The sequence below is a fragment of the Leptinotarsa decemlineata genome, unplaced genomic scaffold, assembly GCF_025532065.1.
Source record: "Leptinotarsa decemlineata unplaced genomic scaffold, Ldec_3_MD MMD2_tig00026340_RagTag_RagTag, whole genome shotgun sequence".
NCBI lineage: Eukaryota > Metazoa > Arthropoda > Insecta > Coleoptera > Chrysomelidae > Leptinotarsa > Leptinotarsa decemlineata.
This window is the reverse complement of record NW_027412694.1, coordinates 930,356-952,611: the sequence shown is the minus strand read 5'-3', so window position 1 is coordinate 952,611 and position 22,256 is coordinate 930,356. Positions and strand designations below refer to the sequence as shown.

General features: G+C 35.1%; 4 protein-coding genes across 9 annotated transcripts in view; 2 read left to right on the top strand and 2 right to left on the bottom strand.

Annotated features, from left to right (window-relative positions):
• LOC111511503 (uncharacterized) overlaps positions 1-17,542 on the bottom strand; it is a 246,865-nt gene extending 229,323 nt beyond the window's left edge. For all 3 annotated transcript variants that reach the window (XM_074183496.1, XM_074183494.1, XM_074183495.1), the window contains exon 1: positions 16,681-17,542. In XM_074183496.1, the coding sequence (XP_074039597.1) occupies positions 16,681-16,682 (2 nt within the window). In that variant the 5' untranslated portion in view covers positions 16,683-17,542. The remainder of the gene's footprint in view (positions 1-16,680) is intronic.
• Positions 1-22,256, top strand: part of LOC111503553 (uncharacterized) — a 290,692-nt gene that overhangs the window by 172,150 nt on the left and 96,286 nt on the right. The gene's annotated exons all lie outside the window — the stretch shown is intronic.
• LOC141485886 (uncharacterized) lies at positions 12,514-14,212 on the top strand. Its single transcript, XM_074183493.1, has 3 exons — positions 12,514-12,808; positions 12,867-13,052; positions 13,122-14,212. The coding sequence occupies exons 1-3, from the start codon at positions 12,625-12,627 to the stop codon at positions 14,138-14,140; spliced, it is 1,389 nt and encodes a 462-aa protein (XP_074039594.1). The 5' UTR covers positions 12,514-12,624; the 3' UTR covers positions 14,141-14,212.
• Positions 14,263-15,982, bottom strand: LOC111508243 (uncharacterized). Its single transcript, XM_074183498.1, has 3 exons — positions 15,841-15,982; positions 15,497-15,655; positions 14,263-15,413 (listed from the first exon to the last, which is right to left on the bottom strand). Exons 1-3 carry the CDS (start codon positions 15,930-15,932, stop codon positions 14,570-14,572), a joined length of 1,095 nt encoding a protein of 364 aa, XP_074039599.1. The 5' UTR covers positions 15,933-15,982; the 3' UTR covers positions 14,263-14,569.

Below are 22,256 nucleotides of genomic sequence, written 5' to 3'. Positions count from 1 at the left end.
ATACAAGTCATATCGTCATCACTGAATTGCAATGAAATACGTTTTGGTAGCCATGTTTTAAATAATGTATCATTGCTCACATCTTCCAAAGTTGATAAAATTGGTAGAACAAGTTGACATATTCTTAATTATATATACTTCATCAATTGGTAATGATGATAAAGCCTTTTGCTCTAGTATTTCAACCTCCTGTACAATCAATTTATCGATTTTATTCAAGTCTACTTTTGAAACGGACATGATGAAAATATGTATGAAAATATAAACAATTTCCAACAGAAAAATACACTCACCGTCTTCCTTCTATTACGAACTGAATAACACTCTACCAATTGCTAACTGCTGCAGATATATTCGTCTACTGATTTCATAGTGTGCCAGGCATTTCTTTTATGTTGAACAGCGCGAGTCACCCCCACTATGAAACCGTGAAAGGTTCATGGTTCTAGTTGCTACCCACTAGAGATGCCTGACTTCACTGCCAAGCCCACCTCTCAACTGGATGCGATAACAGATGTCGATACAAATAGGCAGTGGTCGTTGCGCTCTCGGAGAGGGCAGACGTTAGCATAGTTCTCGGCCGCCTGCGTGTCACCATCGATAGCGAGGCTAGAGCGATGCGTTACGTCACAGCCTTCACTGCATCGAGAGAGGTGAGGGCAGACCGATGAATACGCATTACTCAGCCACACGCCGTGGAGTGAACATCTTGCTCTCTTACCGTTGAACGGTAAGTTGAACTAAACAATAACAAAAAAAAGCAATCAATACGTCATAGTGGTGGGGGGAGGCTCAGAACCGACTCAAATCTCCTACTAGAATCCACAGGTGAACCGCATAATCATCTGTTTTTAGATAGACAGATCAGATCTAGATTTGAATTACTGAAGCCAAATGACATTGAGAAACCTCCTAAAGGAATTTTTACCTTGAAAAATAATTTACAAAAATCGCAGCAAACGAATTCAAAATATTTTAGAGGAGTAAGGGACGATAAATTCACAGTGGATCAATGTGTCTATGCTATATAAAGTTTATCGTATTCTTATGAAACCAACATGATCCTAAAGTCATATTCTAAAAATTTTGGAAAGAATATCTATTCAGTGGAAGTTTGTGGAACTAATTCGACGTGGAAACGACATCAGAACTAACTGATACAATGTGATATCTCGAATATTGATTATAGTTTGTGAATCCGTCAATAAACAAATCTCTTTTGCAAATCAATATATTTTCTCAAAAAATGTTCGCGAAAATGATTTGCTAGTAGGTGCTAATAATATTATGATTCATTATAATCATGATGGGCGGAATATATCAATCAGAAATGTAAAGCCAGCACCTCCACACCGATGCGCACATTATTTTCGATGATTAATCTAACAATAAGAATTAGGAAGCCTCCGGATCGATTACGTTATTAATTTGACTGACTCAAGTCGACTCGATCCATCAAAATAGCGACTCGGCACATCACTAGTATATATTGATTATGAAATTGGAAATCCCAGACCACTCTCTTGATTGTCATTATCAGCTGGCAACCACAGCTGAATACACAGAATCCAAGTAATTCAATGTTTACTCCTATCAGAGTGATCTTTTTTCAACTCATCTGTTTGTTCTGAAGTGCTTCCTTTAGAGAAACGTTGGTGTATAGGTTTCCTAACCACTTTCGACAAACAGACAGTTTCGATAATTATGCTGACTAACAATTGAAACGTTGCGAAGCAGCTAGATTTGAAATCTATTTCTTAAATATTTTCCCGTTAATCTTTTATATTGTTTGCATATTATTGACATTGTACTTTTTGGCGTTCATATACTGCTACATGTTATACTCATTGTTCATTTCTTCCCATTTTTTGATTTCATTTTCTTTTTTTTTTTCAGTAACTCATTCGTATACTCCAGTCCTACTATTTACAATACATATTTTGTTTCCAAATTCACTATGATTTCAACTATTTTAACAATATTTTGAATAACGGAAGCTGTAATGTCCTCCGGAAAGGTTGTAATCGGGTGCCTTCGAGGGGGCGTGTCCTACGACTCCGGTTTGCTTCGGTTCGCTCATCTCGAATTCTAAACTCCTTGTGGAGGTACTGACACCGTCATGAGGCCACCCCCAAGCCTCTCTCGGCTTCAGGGTGACTCCCTGGCATTCCTCCACCCCCTAGCGCTTCCGCTAGGTCGTCAGTATCCGGCTCGAACAGGCTACGAGGCGCTCCTGTGCGCAACGCACCCTTCTCCTTCCAGGGATCGCTAAGTGCTCCCCCTGGGGGCATCGCGACGCCTGGCGTCAGACGACCTTTGCTTCGTCGCTAAATTCCATATTGTCAGCATCTCCAAAGCCTTCTTTGCTTTGGACACGCTGTCCTTCACCGCGCCTCTCGAAACTTTTCTTGTTTCGAAAGTCCTGTCCGGTGGTTCTGCTGTCGAAACATTCGCTATTTCGAAAGTCCTGTCCATGATGGCATGATTCTCTTGTCGGGTTTGACAACGGCTTCGACATTTCTCTAATTACCGTTGTCACAGGATGGCTGTACACCCTGTGAAATCTTACTCTTGGTGACTCTACTACATAAGTAGGTATCACCGCCTCAATGTTTTCACTCAAAACCTTTCGTTCGGGGAAAACTCTCAAGTCTAGAGGCAGACAACCCTCCGGTTGTCGCCGCCGGTTAAACATTTCAAATCGTTCCGGTTGTTGCGGTTCTGATGAAAAACGCTGTTGGCTCGTTTTCGGAGCCGATCTCAGCATAGGAGATAGCGTTTTCATATTTAACATCTCGCTAGGCCCTAATTGGGGTTTGCTCTGTAGATGTTTTCTAGGAGAGACCGTTCTTGGCGTTGTCAATTCAACTCGCATGTCGAGCAATTGACGAAGTCTGGTCTGGTGCATGCTCCTAGTGCTGGACAACACCTCTCCTCGGAGACGATGTCCATTTTCTCGGAGTAACGTCTCCTGACGTTCTCTGGCAAATGTTTCCTGGTCCATTCGCAATGTATTCGGTGTATTTAAATTCCTAAAACGGTTTAATACAATTTCACTATTTCGCGGAGTTTTCTCGCGATTTGAGGACTCTGTCCTTTGTGACATGTCGAGTTCTGTAGCTACTCGACTTGCTGAAAAACCACCAATGCCCACGGTTTGTCGCTCTGCGACCACGGAAGAGGCACTAGTGTCCTCGTGCGCAAAAGGTCTACGTTAAGTAGAGGATGCCCTCAGACTGACCATCTCTACCGGAGTTCTCGGAATACTGTTTCCTATGAAAACAGAGTCCTGGGGAGTTCCGCGTCTGCTTGTAGAAGTCGCACTCAGGTGGCTAAGCGTGTCTGACTAGGAACTAGATTGACCGAAGCTTGTGGTCTCGCGGTTTGGCACTGGTGTATTTTCTGCAAGCTGCGTTCGCGCTTGTCTTGCTCTAGTCTGCATTTCGATTTCAAGTTTCCCTAAAATGACTTTGACGAGGAAATAGTCAGTGGGAAGGATTCACGGAAATCTAATATTTTTAAGTTCATCCTTGGATGGCGAAATTAGTTTCCTATCCAAGGCCTACATGGTGAACTGAGCTAGTGATTTAGAAACAAGGAGCCTAACGGTTGAGCAGCACCCTAGGATGAGGGCCGCTCGCAGGATAAGGTATCGTAATCCTGGAAGGTCCCAACGGTTAGGTTGAGTCGTTCGCCCGAAGGATGTAACTAATGATGTCTTGACCCTCCCGAGTTTAATCTCGAAACACCTCGATCGTTTAACATCGCAAGGTGATCGGGTGGAGTGAGACCGGGCAACTTTAGTAGGGACCTGCTCTTCCTTTGCAGGATTTGGGCTGCTTTCCTCTGGCGGAGTGCCAAAAGGAACCTGGACAAACGTAAGATATGGTTATGCACTGCAATAAATTATCCGACCAGTATTCTGCTCCAGTATAAGCTCTGTTGAATCCCAGAGTTTCCACAATCCTACAATTCCTCGAATGAATATCTAGCCACTGGTCTGTTCTGATTTATTCTCTATTGGTCCTAGAGATTTCTAATTCCAGTAAAAATTCTTCCAATTTCACTGTTTGATGATAACCGCAGATCCCTGACGACTTCTGTATTGTGCTTTGTCTCTATTAAGTTCTGAAAAGAACCAGAAACTTGAATTCATTCAATAAAACCCAACCGCAGCTTCAAACTTTCGAAAAATCTTCGAAATCTGCTACTCGCTCGATCTTCAAACTTCGACTAACTATCGTGGCTTGGAAATCCGTATATTTATCCTAAATAAACGGGCTCTCTTCCGCGCCACTTTCAGCCAATCAGCGATCGCAAAAGCCGTGCGATCCTGCCTGACCTACTTTCAATATTTACACAACGAAAAAAAACTCATTTCTTATGTATTTGCCAGCGTTTACGACCTATTTTTCTGCAGGCGCTGGGCTTTGAAGTAGGAATATCGCTTTGCTACTTTCCATTGACGTCTATATGCCGCTGTTTCTGTCTCATTCTTTCCGTGTATCGTTTCGCTTCCTCAAATTGCGTTGTTCGATAAATGAAATCAAACAGTCTTCGGCCTCACTCGGAAATTTCCGGAACATCACGAAAATTCTGAATTTTCGTTTTCCTCGATTTCATATAGAACTCAGAATTCTAAGACAAAGGGTCTTATGCCGCGTCTCGATATTCCTATTCCTTCTTACAAAAAATGCATTTGAAAAATGTTATTTTTTTCAAACTCGAATGCTAATAAAAATTGAACCACGAGCACTAGAAACGTGATCGAGGTGTCAAACGATAGCTACTAAGAATCTCTATCGATGCTTCTTTGGAGAAAGCACGATTTCCCTATCTAGCTAGCTGAAAAAACCATTTTCCATAAAATCAGCTTTTTCCCTATTTAAAAAATTGGCGAAGGCTACTAGTCTTGCAAAAGATTTTTCTATCGCTTAGGAAACGATATTTCACATCTTAATTCTCGAAACTTAGCTGAAATATTTTGGGAAAACCAATGTTTTTCCACGTTTTCTTAATGTTCATTCTGAGTGGGCGGTCCTTGTACTGGAGCTCGTGAAATTTCAAACTAGTTTTGTTTCACGACAGTAATAGTCAGTCGAACCGTATCTATAATTCTTTCACAAAGCTACATTTCTTGAGCTAGTTTTCTTATCTTCATGAATACTACTACCGACAATATGAACCAATTAAAACCAATTTTGGAATCAATCACAAGAAGTTGATAACCATCAATTAGCATTATGTCAACAGATGTTACCGTCTGTACCGATTAATTAGGCGTCATATCCTGATAACATCGAATCTAAACCACTAATCTTGGGTCACCGAGCATTGGGCAATAAATCATTGAAACCGAAATCTAAAAACTGTAACATAACTTTAATCTTAAACCGTTGCGACGACCATCAGAAAATGAAAGAAGGTGAGATAAGGAAAATTGGGGACATAAAAAGGGATCGCTTTGTTTGAGATAATGTTAGAGTAGAGTTTAGGATTTTGTACAAGTCCTGACTAGACGGCTGACGAATTGCAGCAGTTACTTTGGAAGTTTGTTCAAAGGGATTGGCCAAGGTTCTTTCATTTTAGATAACGCGAAATAAGCATTGGCGGAAACTTCATGAATCTGTAGTGTTCTCTTGAGATTGAACAAAGTGAGAACAAAGCCAGTGACGTGACTTGAAGACCACGTGGATTACGACTCCGTCGGCGTCATGTGACTTCAATATCAATTTGTTCTTGAGAATGGATTCAAAGTAGGAGCTGAAACGTCGAACAGAACAAAATCAAAGACGTGGTTCAACCTCGACTACAGCACACCAAATTGTTGACCGCGAAAATCGGTATACATATATATATATATATATATATATATATATATATATATATATATATGTATGTATATATGTATACCGATTTTCGCGGTCAACAATTTATATATATATATATATATATATATACAAATATATATATATATATATATATATATATATATATATATATATATATATATATATATATATATATATATATATATATGCTGAACTGGTTTTTCCGGGTATTTGATCCGTGTATGTGATATTATCTCTAATTTCACCGACGTTTCGACAGAATCTCATTTGTCATTATCAAGGTGTGCTGTTACGTGTTCACAAGTTTGTTGACCTTGCTCAACTCACTTCTTACTATAATGGTAAAATGGTATTCGTTACGTGTTCAGAGATAGAGTAGTCCATAAACCCTCTACTACCAACTATTTAAATGTTGTTGAGTTTTACCTGAGTTCTTCTTCTTCTTAGTTGACCTCATCTCCCCGTTAAGGTATCGAATATGAAATCTGAAGTTTTCACGGATGGGAATATGCTGAACTGGTTTTTCCGGGTATTTGATCCGTGTATGTGATATTATCTCTAATTTCACCGACGTTTCGACAAAATCTCATTTGTCATTATCAAGGTGTGCTGTTACGTGTTCAGAAGTTTGTTGACCTTGCTCAACTCACTTCTTACTATAATGGTAAAATGGTATTCGTTACGTGTTCAGAGATAGAGTAGTCCATAAACCCTCTACTACCTACTATTTAAATGTTGTTGAGTTTTACCTGAGTTCTTCTTCTTCTTAGTTGACCTCATCTCCCCGTTAAGGTATCGAATATGAAATCTGAAGTTTTCACGGATATTTGTACTGCATAAGTAACTTTCCTTCATGTTAGATCTTCTCTAGGAATGTGTATGGTTTTGTTTAATATATTGAATGTGAGGTCTTGTTGTGTTTTGATTTGTACTTGTTCCTCGATAAGTGATTTATGACTGTTAAATTTATGGATGTTCAAGTTTTCCCAAATGTCACGAGAGGCGGCACTAGTAGTAGGGACAAACATAAAGTATTCACACGTAAAACAGTGTTATTCACGTAATATTAATTTATTATTTGAAAATATAAATCTGATATGAAAATAATTTTGTGCTAGTATAATGTCAAAAAACATTGCTGTTTTGCAAATTGTACGTTGTATAATCGATATCTCGAAGGATATCGATTATCCCTTTCCGATGGCTTTATCGATAATCGATGGAAAGGAAGCAGGTTCATAGAGGAGAGTCATATCTGCAATAGTTTAGAAGTTATTATAATTATAGAAGCGTAGGAGCGGATGAAAAAGAGAAGTATAAAGGTATCACAATATTATGAGTTTTATAAAAAATAGAAGAAAAAAACACATAGCTATTTTTATATCAGAATGGAGTATTGTTTATAACAATTTTTTCAAATGAACAATTAAAAAAAGAATGAAATTTTTTTCAAAACCTTGAAGAACAATAGAATTTATGATTTAAAAAAAGGTTTCTTAATTTTTATATTCAGTCACAAAAAACGATTGCTAATTAAAAAACGTATTTTTTAGCAACGAAGACATTTTTTTAAGGAACCATGTTTTAAGGAATCATGTTTTTTTCATTTAACATGATGCAAAAATTTTTTTTTCGAATTTCTTATAAATAATATATTTGTTTATAATAAATGTATCAATAATAGCAGTAAAAAATTATTAAAAAGAATATTACTAAGTAATTCTCAACCATGGGACATTGAAACAATAAAGATTAAAAAAATTTTATAACATTTTTTTTATTTTGGCAACGATAATCTATTTTCTTTTAGCCTGAGGATGAATAACTTCACCAAAGGAAAAAATGCCAGGGTTTTAGTTTAATAATTATAGGGGTTCTTATATCAACTTACAATTCAAAAAAAGAAGTTATGAATTAACAAATGCATAATTAATGTTTAAATTGATGTGTTGAAATAATTTTTTTTGTTTTTATGTCAGAGTGACGGAATGCGCGTGGAAGCCAGATTACCCGTTTTTGGCTCTATTTTCAGGGCTCTGTAAAAGTTAAAAATAATTGAGATACAGTTCCTGAAGTCGGGACTTTTTTATACAAATTTATTGATCTTCTCAGATCATTTTTAAAATTTTTAAAATTTTTAAATGTTTTCGCAATATTGAAAAAAAAAACTGAAGCCCAATTTTTTTACTTGATTGTTTATAACTTCTGTTATTTTTTTCGGCGCCTTTTCGGACCTCTCCTCAAACTTTCTAGATAAAAATTCGAATCAAATGACACCTTGGTCGTAATTTTTGGACCCGTCTGTAAAATTTTACAAACAAAAAGTAGATATGAAACAGACTACAGTGTTTAGTGTGCGTTAGACTATATTGTTGATAGTACTATAAAAGTTTAACCGGCAGACACATTATATTGTTTCATTATGTGAAACGTAGCTTGAAAATGATGGCTTGAAAATGCGTATGTATATTAGTAGTATCATTATTTATTCTTACAGAAGTTCCAAGTGGCTTATGTTAGCTATAACATCAATAACATTAATAAAATATTTCAATAATAAATAACCTTTCCTATCATCATTTCATTATCATGAAACTCAAATAATAACCTGAGCTTTTCTCGAATTTAACAATTTCAATATCAAATAGTCGGGAGTCCCGAGACACACACGTTTTTTTGCTATCATTGAACATTCCTTATACAAAAGTGCTATTAAATTATCATCTACTTCAAATAATTTTTGAATATCAAAAATGTATGTTTGAAGGTGGTTGACAATGTTTCGTGGTGCATTTCATCAGTTCGGACTTCCATTGTCTAATTTGATCTTTTTAATTTCTTACAGATTTCAAATCAATTCATATCAAATTAGACAATGGAAGTCCGAACTGATGAAATACAAAGATGTAAATATATCAATGTCTTTCAACACCTTAGTTGAAAATTGAAATGAAAATATAGAATAACCGACAAAGTGTTTTCAATATTCAATATAGCTTTTATTACTTTGACCTATCAAACTGGGATATTGTGAACATATATTTTTAATCAATTCTTTCTAGAGAAAAATTAATAATTAAATTTGGTAAAACAAACGACAATAGCACCCGTGAGGTGTTGTCATATCGTGCTACCATATTTGTTATAGAGTGAATCATTTGTTGAAATGTAGATTATGAATCACATATCATCAATCTACTCAGGGCATAAGGATAAGTTGAGAGCTGCAATATTCTCAGGAATGATTGGTTTTGGAAAAAAAAAGCTTTTGGTTTCTACTTCTCCAGCTTTATACAGAAAATGTAACATAGAAGTTACTTTCAGCTACAAACAAGAGCCCTCCCGAAACTACACCCATGTGAATATTGAATTATACGAAAATTACTTTTTCCTATTCAAATCATCTAAGAGAACAATTTGTTCAGGCCAATCTCAACACCCTACACAGTAGGTTAATGGACTGACCCCTATCAGAAAACAACTACTCCCCTGGCTAATACCACGAAGGGCGTTGGATTATATCTGACAGGTGTCAGTGCCGGATTCTCTACAGAAGTTATTCCTGCATATGCTGTTGGCGATACAACTGCCGCAATAGATTTTCAATTATTGGAACACACTTGCAGACTGGTTTCGGGCTGTTTGGCCACTCGTCAGTGCACGGTAGTGTATATCATCAACATAAAGTCGATGATTTCCGATAATTGAAAATCGAATTCCGTCAGAGTATCATTCCTCGAACTAAGCTGAAGACTACAACAAACAACAGGTTTGTCGTCGCCTCATCTGCCTGTGAACGAGATAACCAAGTGCATATCCGAAATTTGCCCAATTCCTCGTATAAGGAAAGAAATCTTCCACGTATAGTCAGTGGGCATACTTGAAGACTGGCTATAAATCAAATCATCTGAGAGAACAATTCGTTCAGGCCAGTCTCAACACCCTACACAGTAGGTTAATGGACTGACACCTATCTGATGGGGTGTTGAGACTGGCCTGAACGAATTGTTCTCTTAGATGATTTGATTTATAGACAGTTTTCAAATATGCCCACTGACTATACGTGAAAGTTTTCCTGTTCAGTTTGTACTCCAAATATTCCTCATGTAATTAAATTATATATCATTTATAGAAACCATACACAATATAATAAATATATAAAAGTTTACGATATGAAATTTCACTTACATGGAACAATGGCGGGTTAGCTGTCTTTGTTCATTTTTTACTGACTGTGCATGCTGTTTTTAGCGAGTGCATTGACATGGAATGTGGGGGTTGAGCAAACCGGCCATCGGATGCCTGCTTGCACGTAGCCTCGCTGGATACCGGAATAATAGAATCACTTGTGGTTCTGTTATTCCCTAACTGAATGGCATCTCAACGATGGCTTAATCCTAAGGTGTGTGAAGGATGAATTACACTGAGCCTATCAGCTGTCTCTACAGAACCTTCGAGATACCGGGCACCCTCTCGTCGTAGCATCGCCTTGTCACGGTAATGCGGGGCTCTGCCGTGATTGACCTTCTCCAAGTCCTGATACAATAACTGAACCTAAAAAAAGGTTTAGTGGTGCAGCCAGGAAACAACTGAGTCGTCTCTTCAAGAGCGGAGTACCTTATGAAACCGCCTTGCACCAAATTCTTGACCATCGTACGCATAATATGTCCCAGGTGGAGAACAAACCCCCCATGAGCAGGTTAGCAAACGTTTGCGCTCAAGTGATGATTCACCAAAACTAGAGGCGAAAAAGCCCTGCACGGTTGAATCTAAGGCATCGTCAGGTGTAGATGATATGCTCAGACCCTCATATGGGGAGGTTGTCGCGGGTGTTCAGGTGTGAATCTTGCACCTTGACTATCAGATTATTTCATTCACGATGAAAAAGCAGAGAACATACTTTCTTCCTGTCCCGCTGTGGACCGAATCAGGTTTTCAGAGTTCCGCAGAGCCGTACTCTTACCATCTGACCTAAAAGACCACTCGCCATACAAACTAATCGGCTTCGTTAGGAAGCTGGGTTTATTTGGTCGAGTGTGAATGGGTGTAAGCCACAATAAACCCTTGCGGGTTGCCTTGGTGGGTCGAATTGAACCACTCACTTTGGACCTAATTTAACCTAACCTACATGAAACAATATCATCCTTAAAGGCGGACTTTGAAGTTACAGAATAAGACATTTGTCGAATTGCCCATCAAAACCAATCTGAGTACTATTTTCCAATGAAGCACCCAATTTTTTTAAAACATTACGACTTCACGGTTATATCTACTCATGTCACGATTATACTACATGGTGACGTTCATAAGCTAATTTGATTCATTTCCAACCACAGAAATCTTGTTTAAATTGAAAGAGGATATATTTTTTGGAGTGATTGGTTTTTGAGAAAGAATGGTTTTCAACTCTTTATTTTTCATTTTTATACATGATGAATCTTTGAAGTATCAACTGAATAGAGACAAGTTACGAGAATTTTCGTATAATTCAACGCTGTGAAAGTAGTCGTTCTGAATGTATTTTTTCTGTCCTCTAGTTATTCAATGTTCATTCATATACTTTCATGAGACACGCTCGAAGAAGCCATTGTATGGCGAAGCACGTTTTGCATTTTTATAAAACTGTTTAGTGAAAATCTCACAATAAAGTGGTTTTTGAATACGTTAGTTCACACATTTTTTGTATTCTAAGCATATGAGCATTACATTTTTACAATATTACACATTATTCTTTCTAACACTGCAACCAAGTACACGCATGATCATCATGGCAGTGACTATTCTTAAGGGTGAACATAGTGTACATAGATTAAACTTTAACTTCCATATATAAAGTTGAAGTTTATTCAGTGTTAAATATACTATTCTGTTAATAATTTCTGTTGACACTCAACAACATTAACAATTACGTAAATTTTAGTATATTTAATATAGTCAGTGTGATTTTTGTAATTCGATGAATCATTGGGTGAGTGTTCTCCAATGTTTGCAATATAATGACTATTCTTAAATTTGAGAAAATTATATGAAATTGCTCAAACATTTTCATATCGGTTCATTTTTGAAAATTACTAATATTTCGCATTGTCATTTTTGTCTGGTACAAATTTGTACCAGAAATATCAGAAAATTATGTAATCCTACTAAGACGTTTCTGTGCAGGCAAAGGGTACATAATTAACATCAAACAGATTAACTCTGGAATATTACGGATATATGTGAGAATACGACGTTATATAGCTGACTGGTGCGGTCCAGGATTATGATTTTATCTGAGTTAAATTGAAGTAAGCACAATAAATGTAGTAATTAAATTCAATTTCGAGGTGCATGTAGTTGGTTTTGCCATGCATATTTCGTTGATATCGATAATTTAATTGTAATGTAATATTAAAATTCAGTCACGGAAGTGAAAGTTATTTTGGTTTTATATTATTTGAATATTTATTTCTATATAACTACCAATGGTTCGCAAATAATGCATTTCATTTAATTTCTGTAGATTAAAAGTTATGTATGACTTACATTTTCAGTAATACATTTCCAATTCATAATAAATATTTTTCGATATATAAATACTGTATAAATTCATTTCTCCACCAAGTTCATTGTGGCATAAAATTCTCCATTTCATAAATGTCACTGTAGTGTGGTGAACCAATGGGGAAGCAAACTGTCAATTTGTTGTACATAGAGGGCGCTAAGTGTTTGTCATCAAAAGATACATTGGTTATATGGGAACATTTGTGATTTTTCGTTTTTATTCAGAGAAATGGGTCGTTGTTCTTCTTTCGGATGCAAAGAAATAGGAGTTTATAAGTTTCCTAAAGATACTATTATGAGAAGAAAGTGGGAAAAATCTTTGAGGATAGTAAAGTTCAAATGTACTGATCATTCTAGGTTATGTGGTAAACATTTCAAACATTCTGATTTTGAGACTACTTCAAAGACAACTGGTAAGTAGCATTCATTCTACTTACTTATACGTGATATTAATTTTATAAAATTTAATAGGGTTTCCACTCCGAAGAAAATTTTTAAAAAAATCAGCTGTACCTTCCGTGTTTCGCTGTACTTCGAATTCTATCAGTCCACGGATGTTGAGATTAGAAAAAAGGAATGCTAAACGTGATTTGAAGCCAGCTAGTACTGACACATCTGAAATTTTCGAAGATAAAGAGAATCAGCTTCCTCTCTATGGTAAGTATCCAATAAATAAATTTATTATATTGGCTGCTCAACCACCACTATATTCCATTTGATTTTCAGATATACATTATCTAGACCTCCAACAAGAAATTGCCTCAGAAGTTACTTTCCACCCCGAGGAAGATAATCCTGATGAGGAAAACCTAATCAGCCAGTCCACACAAACACCAACTTTATTCAGATTATTTTCCAATGATGAACTTCTAATGAACAAAAAATCTGTTCTTTATTATACAGGTTTAGAGTCATATGAGAAATTTCGATTAGTTTTGAGCACTTTGTATCCAATGGCTCTTCACTTGAAATACAAAGGTAGTCAGGTCATGAATATTGATATTGAAGACCAATTCCTCATATTATTAATCAAATTGAGAAGGAACAAATGTGATTTTGAACTATCACAAATTTTTGGAGTGAGCGAAACCGCAATATCAAACATTTTTATAACATGGCTGAATTTCGTATATGATTTATGGTCACTAATAGATATTTGGCCAATGCGACAAATTGTGGACTATTACATGCCTCAACAGTTTAAAAAATTCCATGATAAGACTAGAGTAATAATTGATTGCACCGAAATTCCTATAGCAAAACCTAAAAACCCTTTGTCACAGCAAGCCACCTTCAGTTCATATAAAAGCAAAAATACAATAAAATTTTTGATTGGGGCTACACCTGGAGGATTAATCAGCTACTGCTCAGATGGTTATGGAGGCTCTACATCAGACAGGCAGATGATTGAAAGAAGTGATTTATTGAGTAAATGTGATTCTGGAGACAGCATTATGGCAGATCGGGGATTTAATGTCCAGGATTTATTTGCTACAAAAAATATTGGAATAAATATACCTAATTTTCTTAAAGGTAAAAGTCAACTTTCTGGTGTTCAAGTTAAACACGATAGGAATCTAGCAAAGTACAGAGTACACATTGAACGGTTGATAGGTTTGAGCAAAACTTTTAAAATTTTAACAAGTGAACTGAATGCCTATTATGTCCCACTGGCTTCTAGAATTTTTTTTGTATGTGTTATGCTATGTAACTTTCGTGAAGGAATTGTAAATACAAAGAAATAAAAGTCTCGGTATAAATTTTGTTTTTTATTGATAATTTCTATAAATATATTTCTGATACAATGCCTTTTTAAAATAATTTTCATAAAAATGTGTAAGTTTATGTAGCATTTCATTTATGAATACTTCGTCCCTTAACACAAAAATAACTCTTATCTCTTTAAATGTATATATAATTAAATTACAAAATTTTCTCTCGGTACAATACAACTGACCTTGTATTTGAGAATAATAAGGGTGCTTCTTTTTTAAAAATAGTGTCCCATTTTCCTCAAATATATAAGGAACAGTAATTGGATTTATGTGGTGATTCCTGCATACAAATGGGCATTTTACTTCTATGACGGTATCATCCCCTAACAAACCATCAGGTGACGCTGCTAAAAAAGGATGTTTCTCTGAGATAAACAGACCACACTCTTGTATCTCAAGTCATAACTTCTGTTTATATTCTTGAATTGCCACTGGTTCATTAATTAGTCCATGTATGGTTGCACGAGACTGGAATGGAGTGGGATTCAACAATTGTTCTGCAAACTTTTCATTTTTTTGCAATGTCAAGTGGCACACAGTATGAAAATGACTGGCGGTTATGCGATTTTCTCGCTGTTCGTGCCAATAATGATTTTTTGTCTGGCCTCTTGTGTTTACCTCAATGTCCGAAATTTCTGTCTTAGTAATTTTTGACAACAATAAATTGTTACACAAAATATCTCTTGGGTCAGATCCATAAATGTGGTCATTAATAACACCATAAGGATTAGCTGGCCTATATAATTGTTTCATTGGCATTGTACTGGAGGTAGCGCCAATACAAATATTTCGTACCCATACATTATAATTTTCTTTGTTAATATTTTCCAAAGGATATGGATGAAATAAAACATTTTGCATTTGCCTCTTAGAAGGTAATGTCTCAGCTCGTAGAGGTGAGGCAGTAAACGTTTTCTTTGGTATATGGAAGCTTTGGGGCTGCTGCGTACATACCAAATGTAACAACATTTGTTTCTCTCTGAACATTTGTTCAGCGGCAAACATCACTACGGCGACATGTTTACAGTGTGCTTCCCATCCACTTCCCACTGCACATTCACAACAGCATTCAGAAGGACTTCCATCATCTTCAATCTTGATGTGGACCTCATACTGAATTTTTTTCATAGATGCCTTGCAAATACCTTTCAGATATAAACTTGTACCCACCCTACATGCCCTTAATACAAGTAAATATCTACATTCGTACATTCGAAGCCCATCATCCGTTTTTTTGTTGAACCTACAACAGAACCATCATGTACATAATGAAAACAAAACAATCATGTTTCAAGTTGAAGATGGTCTAATAAATTCAAAGTTTACCTGGAGAAGTAGTAATTTATATGCTCTTTGGTTATTGGTGGTAATAACATATTACTATTCACATCTCGAAACATATTTCTTTCCGGTAATTTCATCTGGAGTTCTGGTCTCTCTTGAGGGATATTCTCGAAATTAAAATTTCTATCGTAAGCCTCTAATCTGAAAACAAAATTGAAATTTAAAACTTGCATGTTTTTGAGGTTAGAATAATGTTCATTGATTATTAGTGAAAAAAAACACAAAATATGTGTTTTTTTCTTATTAATATATTTCTTGGGAGCAAATTAGATGCAAAAAACTGCCTTTATAATGAGAGAGTTGTTTAAATATGCCAAATTATGAACCTTTCCACTAGATCAGCTTTCTTCCCTCGCAGGGTTGCACCTCTTCTCTTCAACTCCTCCTTCAACTGAGCGATACGCCATGTAGAATACATCTTGAATTGCAAGCAATTTAAATAAGAAACTTTCAAATAAATCGATAAATCACGGTGGAAACTTTGACAGCTAATGACCAATGTGACAAACACTCAGCGCACTCTGCCGGATGAGTTTCCCGTAATCATCCCCATTTTAACATATTGAAAAATTTTGCTGAAGTCATATTTTTTGGATCGAATTCGTTTGAAAATCTAGGATTTAAAACTCAGAAAATATATTTCTTGCTTGTCTTTTATGAAATCCCATATTTCAAAATTTTTTCAATCAATTCATTCAGTAATGTAACATAATATTCTACATTTCTCAAGAATTTTTACAGAAGATTTTCTTAGGTATAAAAACTTTCAAGTTTTTTGAGTATTTCGCATTCACTGACAAATATTTCCATAGTAATGCTATTTTTTCTATCTGGGTATTTTTTGAAAAATAAAAGCTTTGGTTTTTTATTTCTTCATCATCATAACAGAAATGTAAGAATTTTTCAAAGAAAAAAAGAAAACAAATAATTTCAAAATAAACTTCACAAAGATGTGTAGATCATACTCAAAAGTTACTTTCAGATACGAACTGGAAGAAAAAACCCTCTCGAAACAATTACTTTCAAATGAATATGGAAATGTACAAAACAAAAATTTTTTCAATTCAGTTTGTACTCCAACAAACATTCGTTATGGAATTGTATCTGTTATAGTTCACAGGAATGCTACACACTATACTGTATGAATAAGATAATATATCACTTACATGGAATACTACCATTCTCAACTGCGGTTATCCTTTGTCTTATTGTCTTTTCAGCAACAAGCTGGATAACATTACAAGATGAAGCACTCAATTCATTTATAACATCACGACCTTAACCCTGCGTAGGTCGCGCTCGATCTCTCAGATGTATGACGCATGTGTTATCAAATTATATCTGTAATTCGCCGAATTTTAAACTGTGCTTCTTGCTATCTTGCTATATGTGTTTCTTCTATGCATTCATGTGGCTAACGTTAGTAGGTCTCTGCAGTGTGACTTGTAAACAGCTGATTCCTAACCTCTTATTGTATTTACATCTGACAGATACTGCGCGACCTTTTGTGTGACACTATTTGACGTCTGAAAATATGGATTCTAAGAGATTATTTGATCTTACAAACCCTGATTTGAATATTTGACACAGTTTGCGTTTCAAGATAATGAAGAACTCATAAACAATGAAATTCTGGACGAAAGTGATTGTGATGAAGATGATATAATTGAAACTGAAATTCTTCATTCGGACATTGAAAGTGGTAGTGAAGTTGAGTTCAATGAAGACTGCTATGCAGGATACTATTTAGGGAAAGACAATACAAAATGGGGAAAACACGTACCCACGAAAGTCAAAAAAAGAATCCTTACAAAAATACCTGGAGTAATTGGGTCCGCAAAAGGTATAAAAACTGTTCTCGATTCCTGGAAGTGATTTTTTTCTGACGAAATGATAGATCTCATAGTGAATTCTACTAATCTGAGTATACAGACCATACAACCGAATTATAGTCGTGAAAGAGATATAAAATTGACTGATTCAATTGAAATGAAAGCTTTCTTTGGTCTCTTGTACCTAGCAGGTATTTTGAGATGTGGCAGACAGTCTTTAGAAGATTTATGGTCAACAGACGGCATGGGTGTTGAGTTGTTCAGAACAACTAGAAGAAGAAGAACTAGAAGGTTCAAACTTTTGTACAGATGTTGTAAATTCGACGATAAACGTACAAGAGTTGAAAGAAAAAAAATTGACAAGTTGGCTCCCATTCGAGATTTGTTCGACCTTTTTGTGAACAACTGCAAAGCATGTTATTCCGTCGGCCAAAATGTTACGATAGATGAAAAACTTGAGGGTTTTAGAGGAAGATGTTCTTTCAGACAGTACATTCCCTCAAAACCCAGTAAGTATTGAATAAAAATATTTGCCCTAGTAGATTCCAAATTATTTCATACCGTCAACCTATAAGTGTATGTCGGCAAGCATACTTGGTACTGCGCCTTGCTGAACCTATCTATGACACCGGAAGAAATATCACCGGAGACAATTGGTTTACCAACCTAGAGCTCGTAGAAAAACTAAAGAATAAAAAGCTTTCATATGTTGGCACAATAAGAAAAAAAAAAGGCTGATTCCACCAATATTTTTAAACGTCAAAGATAGGGTACTACATTCATCTATGTTTGGATTCAGTAAAACAGCCACTTTGGTATCGTATGTGCCAAAAAAAGGCAAAAAAGTATTACTCTTATCATCGTTGCCTTTTGACGATAATATTGATGAAGCCACAGGGGATCAACATAAACCTGAAATAATCACATATTATAATGCCACAAAATCAGGAGTTGATACTGTAGATCAGCTATGTGCCACATATAACTGTGCATGAAATACAAGAAGATGGCCAATGGTAATCTTCTTTTCTATGATGAATATTGCAGCCATCACCGGAATGATAGTTTTTGTTAATATAAAAATGCCTTTGCAAATAGGAGGGAATATCTAAAGATGCTAGTTCACAGTTTAGTTGCAGAACATCTTGGACGAGGGGACAAATAAAAAGTCTTCCAACACATCTACAACAGGCACTCAACAAGTATAATCCTGTTTCCGAAAAAAAGAATTCTCCACAAAAAGTAGATAACATCAGAAAAACCTGCTGACCGTGCTATTCAAAAAGTGAAACAAGAAGACTGACAAAGTACAGATGCCGCAAATGTGAAGATTATTTTTGTTTAGAACATGCCACAATGCTCTGTCAAAAATTTTTCGATGAGGAAACTAATCAAAGTTCAAATTCTGACTGAAACGATTATTTCTGATTTTTCTTATGTTTTTCTATTCAAGCATTATTCATCACATGTTATGTTAAACGTATATGGTGTTCTACCTTAAATCATGTTTTTATTTTATTATAAGGTTAAGGTTTGCTTTTATGTTTATATAAGAATTTATTAATTTATGTTGACTTTTTCTAATTCAATAAAAGTACCTCATATTTGTTTTTGTTTTTATTAATACGACAGTAGTTCGATAGAATATCATTTTTAAGTTCATACATCTGTGAGATACCGCGCGACCCCCTATGATCCACAACAACACGCGACCTACGCAGGGTTAATGAGTTGAATCTACTCATGTTACTAGGACAGAACGTTAAGACATTCATACGCTTATTTGATTTGATTCTAGTCGTGAAAATCTTCTTTGAATTGAAAGGGATATATTTTTAGGATTTTTAATTTTTTGGTTTCAATTTTCTACTTCTCCGTCTTCACACAAAAAATGTGGGTATTTTAGGTCAGCCATGTGACGTTGCAAAATTATCCCAACTTCATCTTGACACATTTTATCGAAAAAATTATCTCGATGAGGTTAGGATCGAACTTTCGAAATGATATTGAAATGGAAAATAAAACGAATGATCCTTCTTTTAGCGTCTGTGCTTTTCATAAATTGTTATCCATAAAAACACCAGTGGCTATATAAATACCCCAAAAATACCTATACACAACAATTTTTATTATAATTATTGGTACATGTTTACGAGAGAGAGAGAGTACTGGACCAGGGTTCCTCATTCTACCCCTTCAGTATTGGTGAAAATTTCACAAAAATTAGAATTCCCAACATCCAATGTACTGTGTGTTTGCAAATAATTTTTCAAGTAAATGTAACAAGTTTTGACTTCCATTGCCTAGATTGATGTTGAGAGTTCCGAAATCTATGGAAGAACCAAAATAAAATAGAAATTATTCAGAAGATGAAATTATTGAAAAGTCAAAACGTGTAATATTCACCAATAAATTTTGTCAACCACAATTCCATGAGTATTGAACTGGAATTAAAAAATCATTCTTGGATGCAATTTGCAATTTGGGTTCATTGACAAATTTTGTAATAGGTATTTGAATGATTGACTATTTTTAAGGAATATTGAAATTGCCACTTCATCATTTCGAAGTCAAAATCTTTTTTGTGAATTGTATGGGAGTTATTTTCACGGAAGATCCTATGATTCCTTATTTCAGAGTCCCAGAATACGGGATTCCTTCAATTATTATCATCCCCATTTGATTCACCATAGCCCAGTGCTGTCTCCTTTGAAATAAAAGTCTCCACGATGCAAATATTTTGTTAGCTTCAGAGCCCACATAGTGCTACTCTTTGTGTGTTGGAAATTCGATTTCCTCTCGGTTGATTGAGAGTTCACTGAAAACTTCACTGTTATTATTGCCAGCATATTTTGAGTTTTGTTGGTATATAGAGGAGGCAAAGGAAGTGCTTGCGAATGCCTAAACATTTATTTAATAAAGGACTATTTGAGAGTTATTCATTTCGACATTTACCCATCGAAAACTGTCAAAAAACTATAAATAGATAAGGTGGGCTGAATATGTACAAGATTTTCTTCGTTTTATCATCTGAAACAAATCAATTAAATTTCCTTAAAGGGCACGGTTTCTAGTTGCAACGATTTTTATTGTATTGACTATACTGAATGAATATTACAGAGTTTTTTCCCAACAACAAATTGTTATTCTCAACACCTCGACACGTGTTTCGATCACCAAGTAATCATCTTCAACAGGAAGAGTTTAGTCTTCTTCTTATAGATGATCAATTGGTGATCGAAACATGTGTCGAGCTGTTGAAAATAACTATTTGGTGTTGGGAAAAAAATCCAGTAATATGCATTATTACACCAAAGGTTCCAAACAGGGCATCACTTGACTATACTAGTCATTTGTTTTGTCATCAAACAACTCAGAAAAAAATTCGTTCACGGAAAAGTTGAAAAAAATTTTGTTGCAAAAATTCATTTGTATAGATTAATCTTCAACCACTATATGGAAACAAGATAAACAAACTTTATGTTCTTTCAGAACAAATCACTGATAGTCAATATTTAAGAAATTCAAAGTTGTTTTCAATGTTCGCTACACATAATTCATACATTTTTTTGTTGGTTCCTATTGGTTTGTTCAATAATTCTACAGATTTATGGATGAAATAAAATTCAATTGAATATTGTTTATTATATGAAAATTTTCAGACTTTGGACTATTTGTAGATCATTTGTAAAATAATTTTTCCGTGTAAATCAAAATCAATGATGACCAATTTTCAAAAAGTGTTATTGCTCAGCAAAACAACAAAAATTTGAGTTTTCAGTCAATTTTAAATGAATCAAACATGAATTTCAATATCATGATTTCAGAATTTCTTATCGGATTATAGCAGTTTTCCCAACAGTGTGTATTTGCTGGATATATCAATAGTGCTAAGTATATGGTTATATATTCCATTCTGAGGGTACTCATATATCAGAGAATTCATTTTTTGAATAATTTCAGATGGAGAGGGCATTGCGTTTTTTCGTATGAGCAAAAAAGTATTTTTAATTGCCAGCATGCTTGCTATCAAAATATTTAATGGTTTGTATCCCGAGTGCACTAACTTTAATCTGTTGAAATATATGCACATCTTGCTACGCAAATGTATTCAGAAAATTTGATTGTTTACGTTTATTATTTATTTCAATATAAACGTTTACTTTTATTTTGAAATTTCTAGATGTTCTTTCCTTATGAAATGTTGGCCACGAGCCATATTTTAGCTTGTAGACCCCAGACATCCGATTTGTTGTCTTTGTCGGTATTGGATTTGTTGTTTTATACACGTCTATCTGAGGTGTTATCAGTCTTGAATACTATACTGATTTTCTTTTAGTTAGTGGTTCACTCATTTTTTCTGATGCCTTTCCTGTAAATGTCAGTGTTTTGAAAGTGTTAGGTGTGAGGGTATACGTGATTAATTGATTGTTTGAAAAGTCTTTTGTGTCGAATTGAAGTTGTTATTTTCAAGCATCGGTAATTCTTGAATAATTTCAATCCATTCTTCTTAACCTTAAAAAAAGTAAATTAAAGGTAACGTTCTATTTTATACAAGGGAAGTTGGCATCCTATTGGAATAGGATAATTTCACTTCATTTTCCAAAATGAATTACTAATATGTGAATATTCATCGTCTACAAATATACTCAGTGGTACTTCAAAACTGCTATTCCATTGTGATTGGTTCATGAATATTAATGAATTATGATCCGTACTTGAGTAGTTGACTAGGGTGTTTGTTCTCAGATAAATACTTGTATCAGCTGTGTTCACAAACTTGACGAAACAGTATTAGTATAATTATTCTTCTCGAAAACGACACAAATAATTCTTTGGAAATTGTAATTTACATGATGAACAGTTAACATGTGTGTACATTTTTTGGTATCATTTGAAATTGGTTTTGC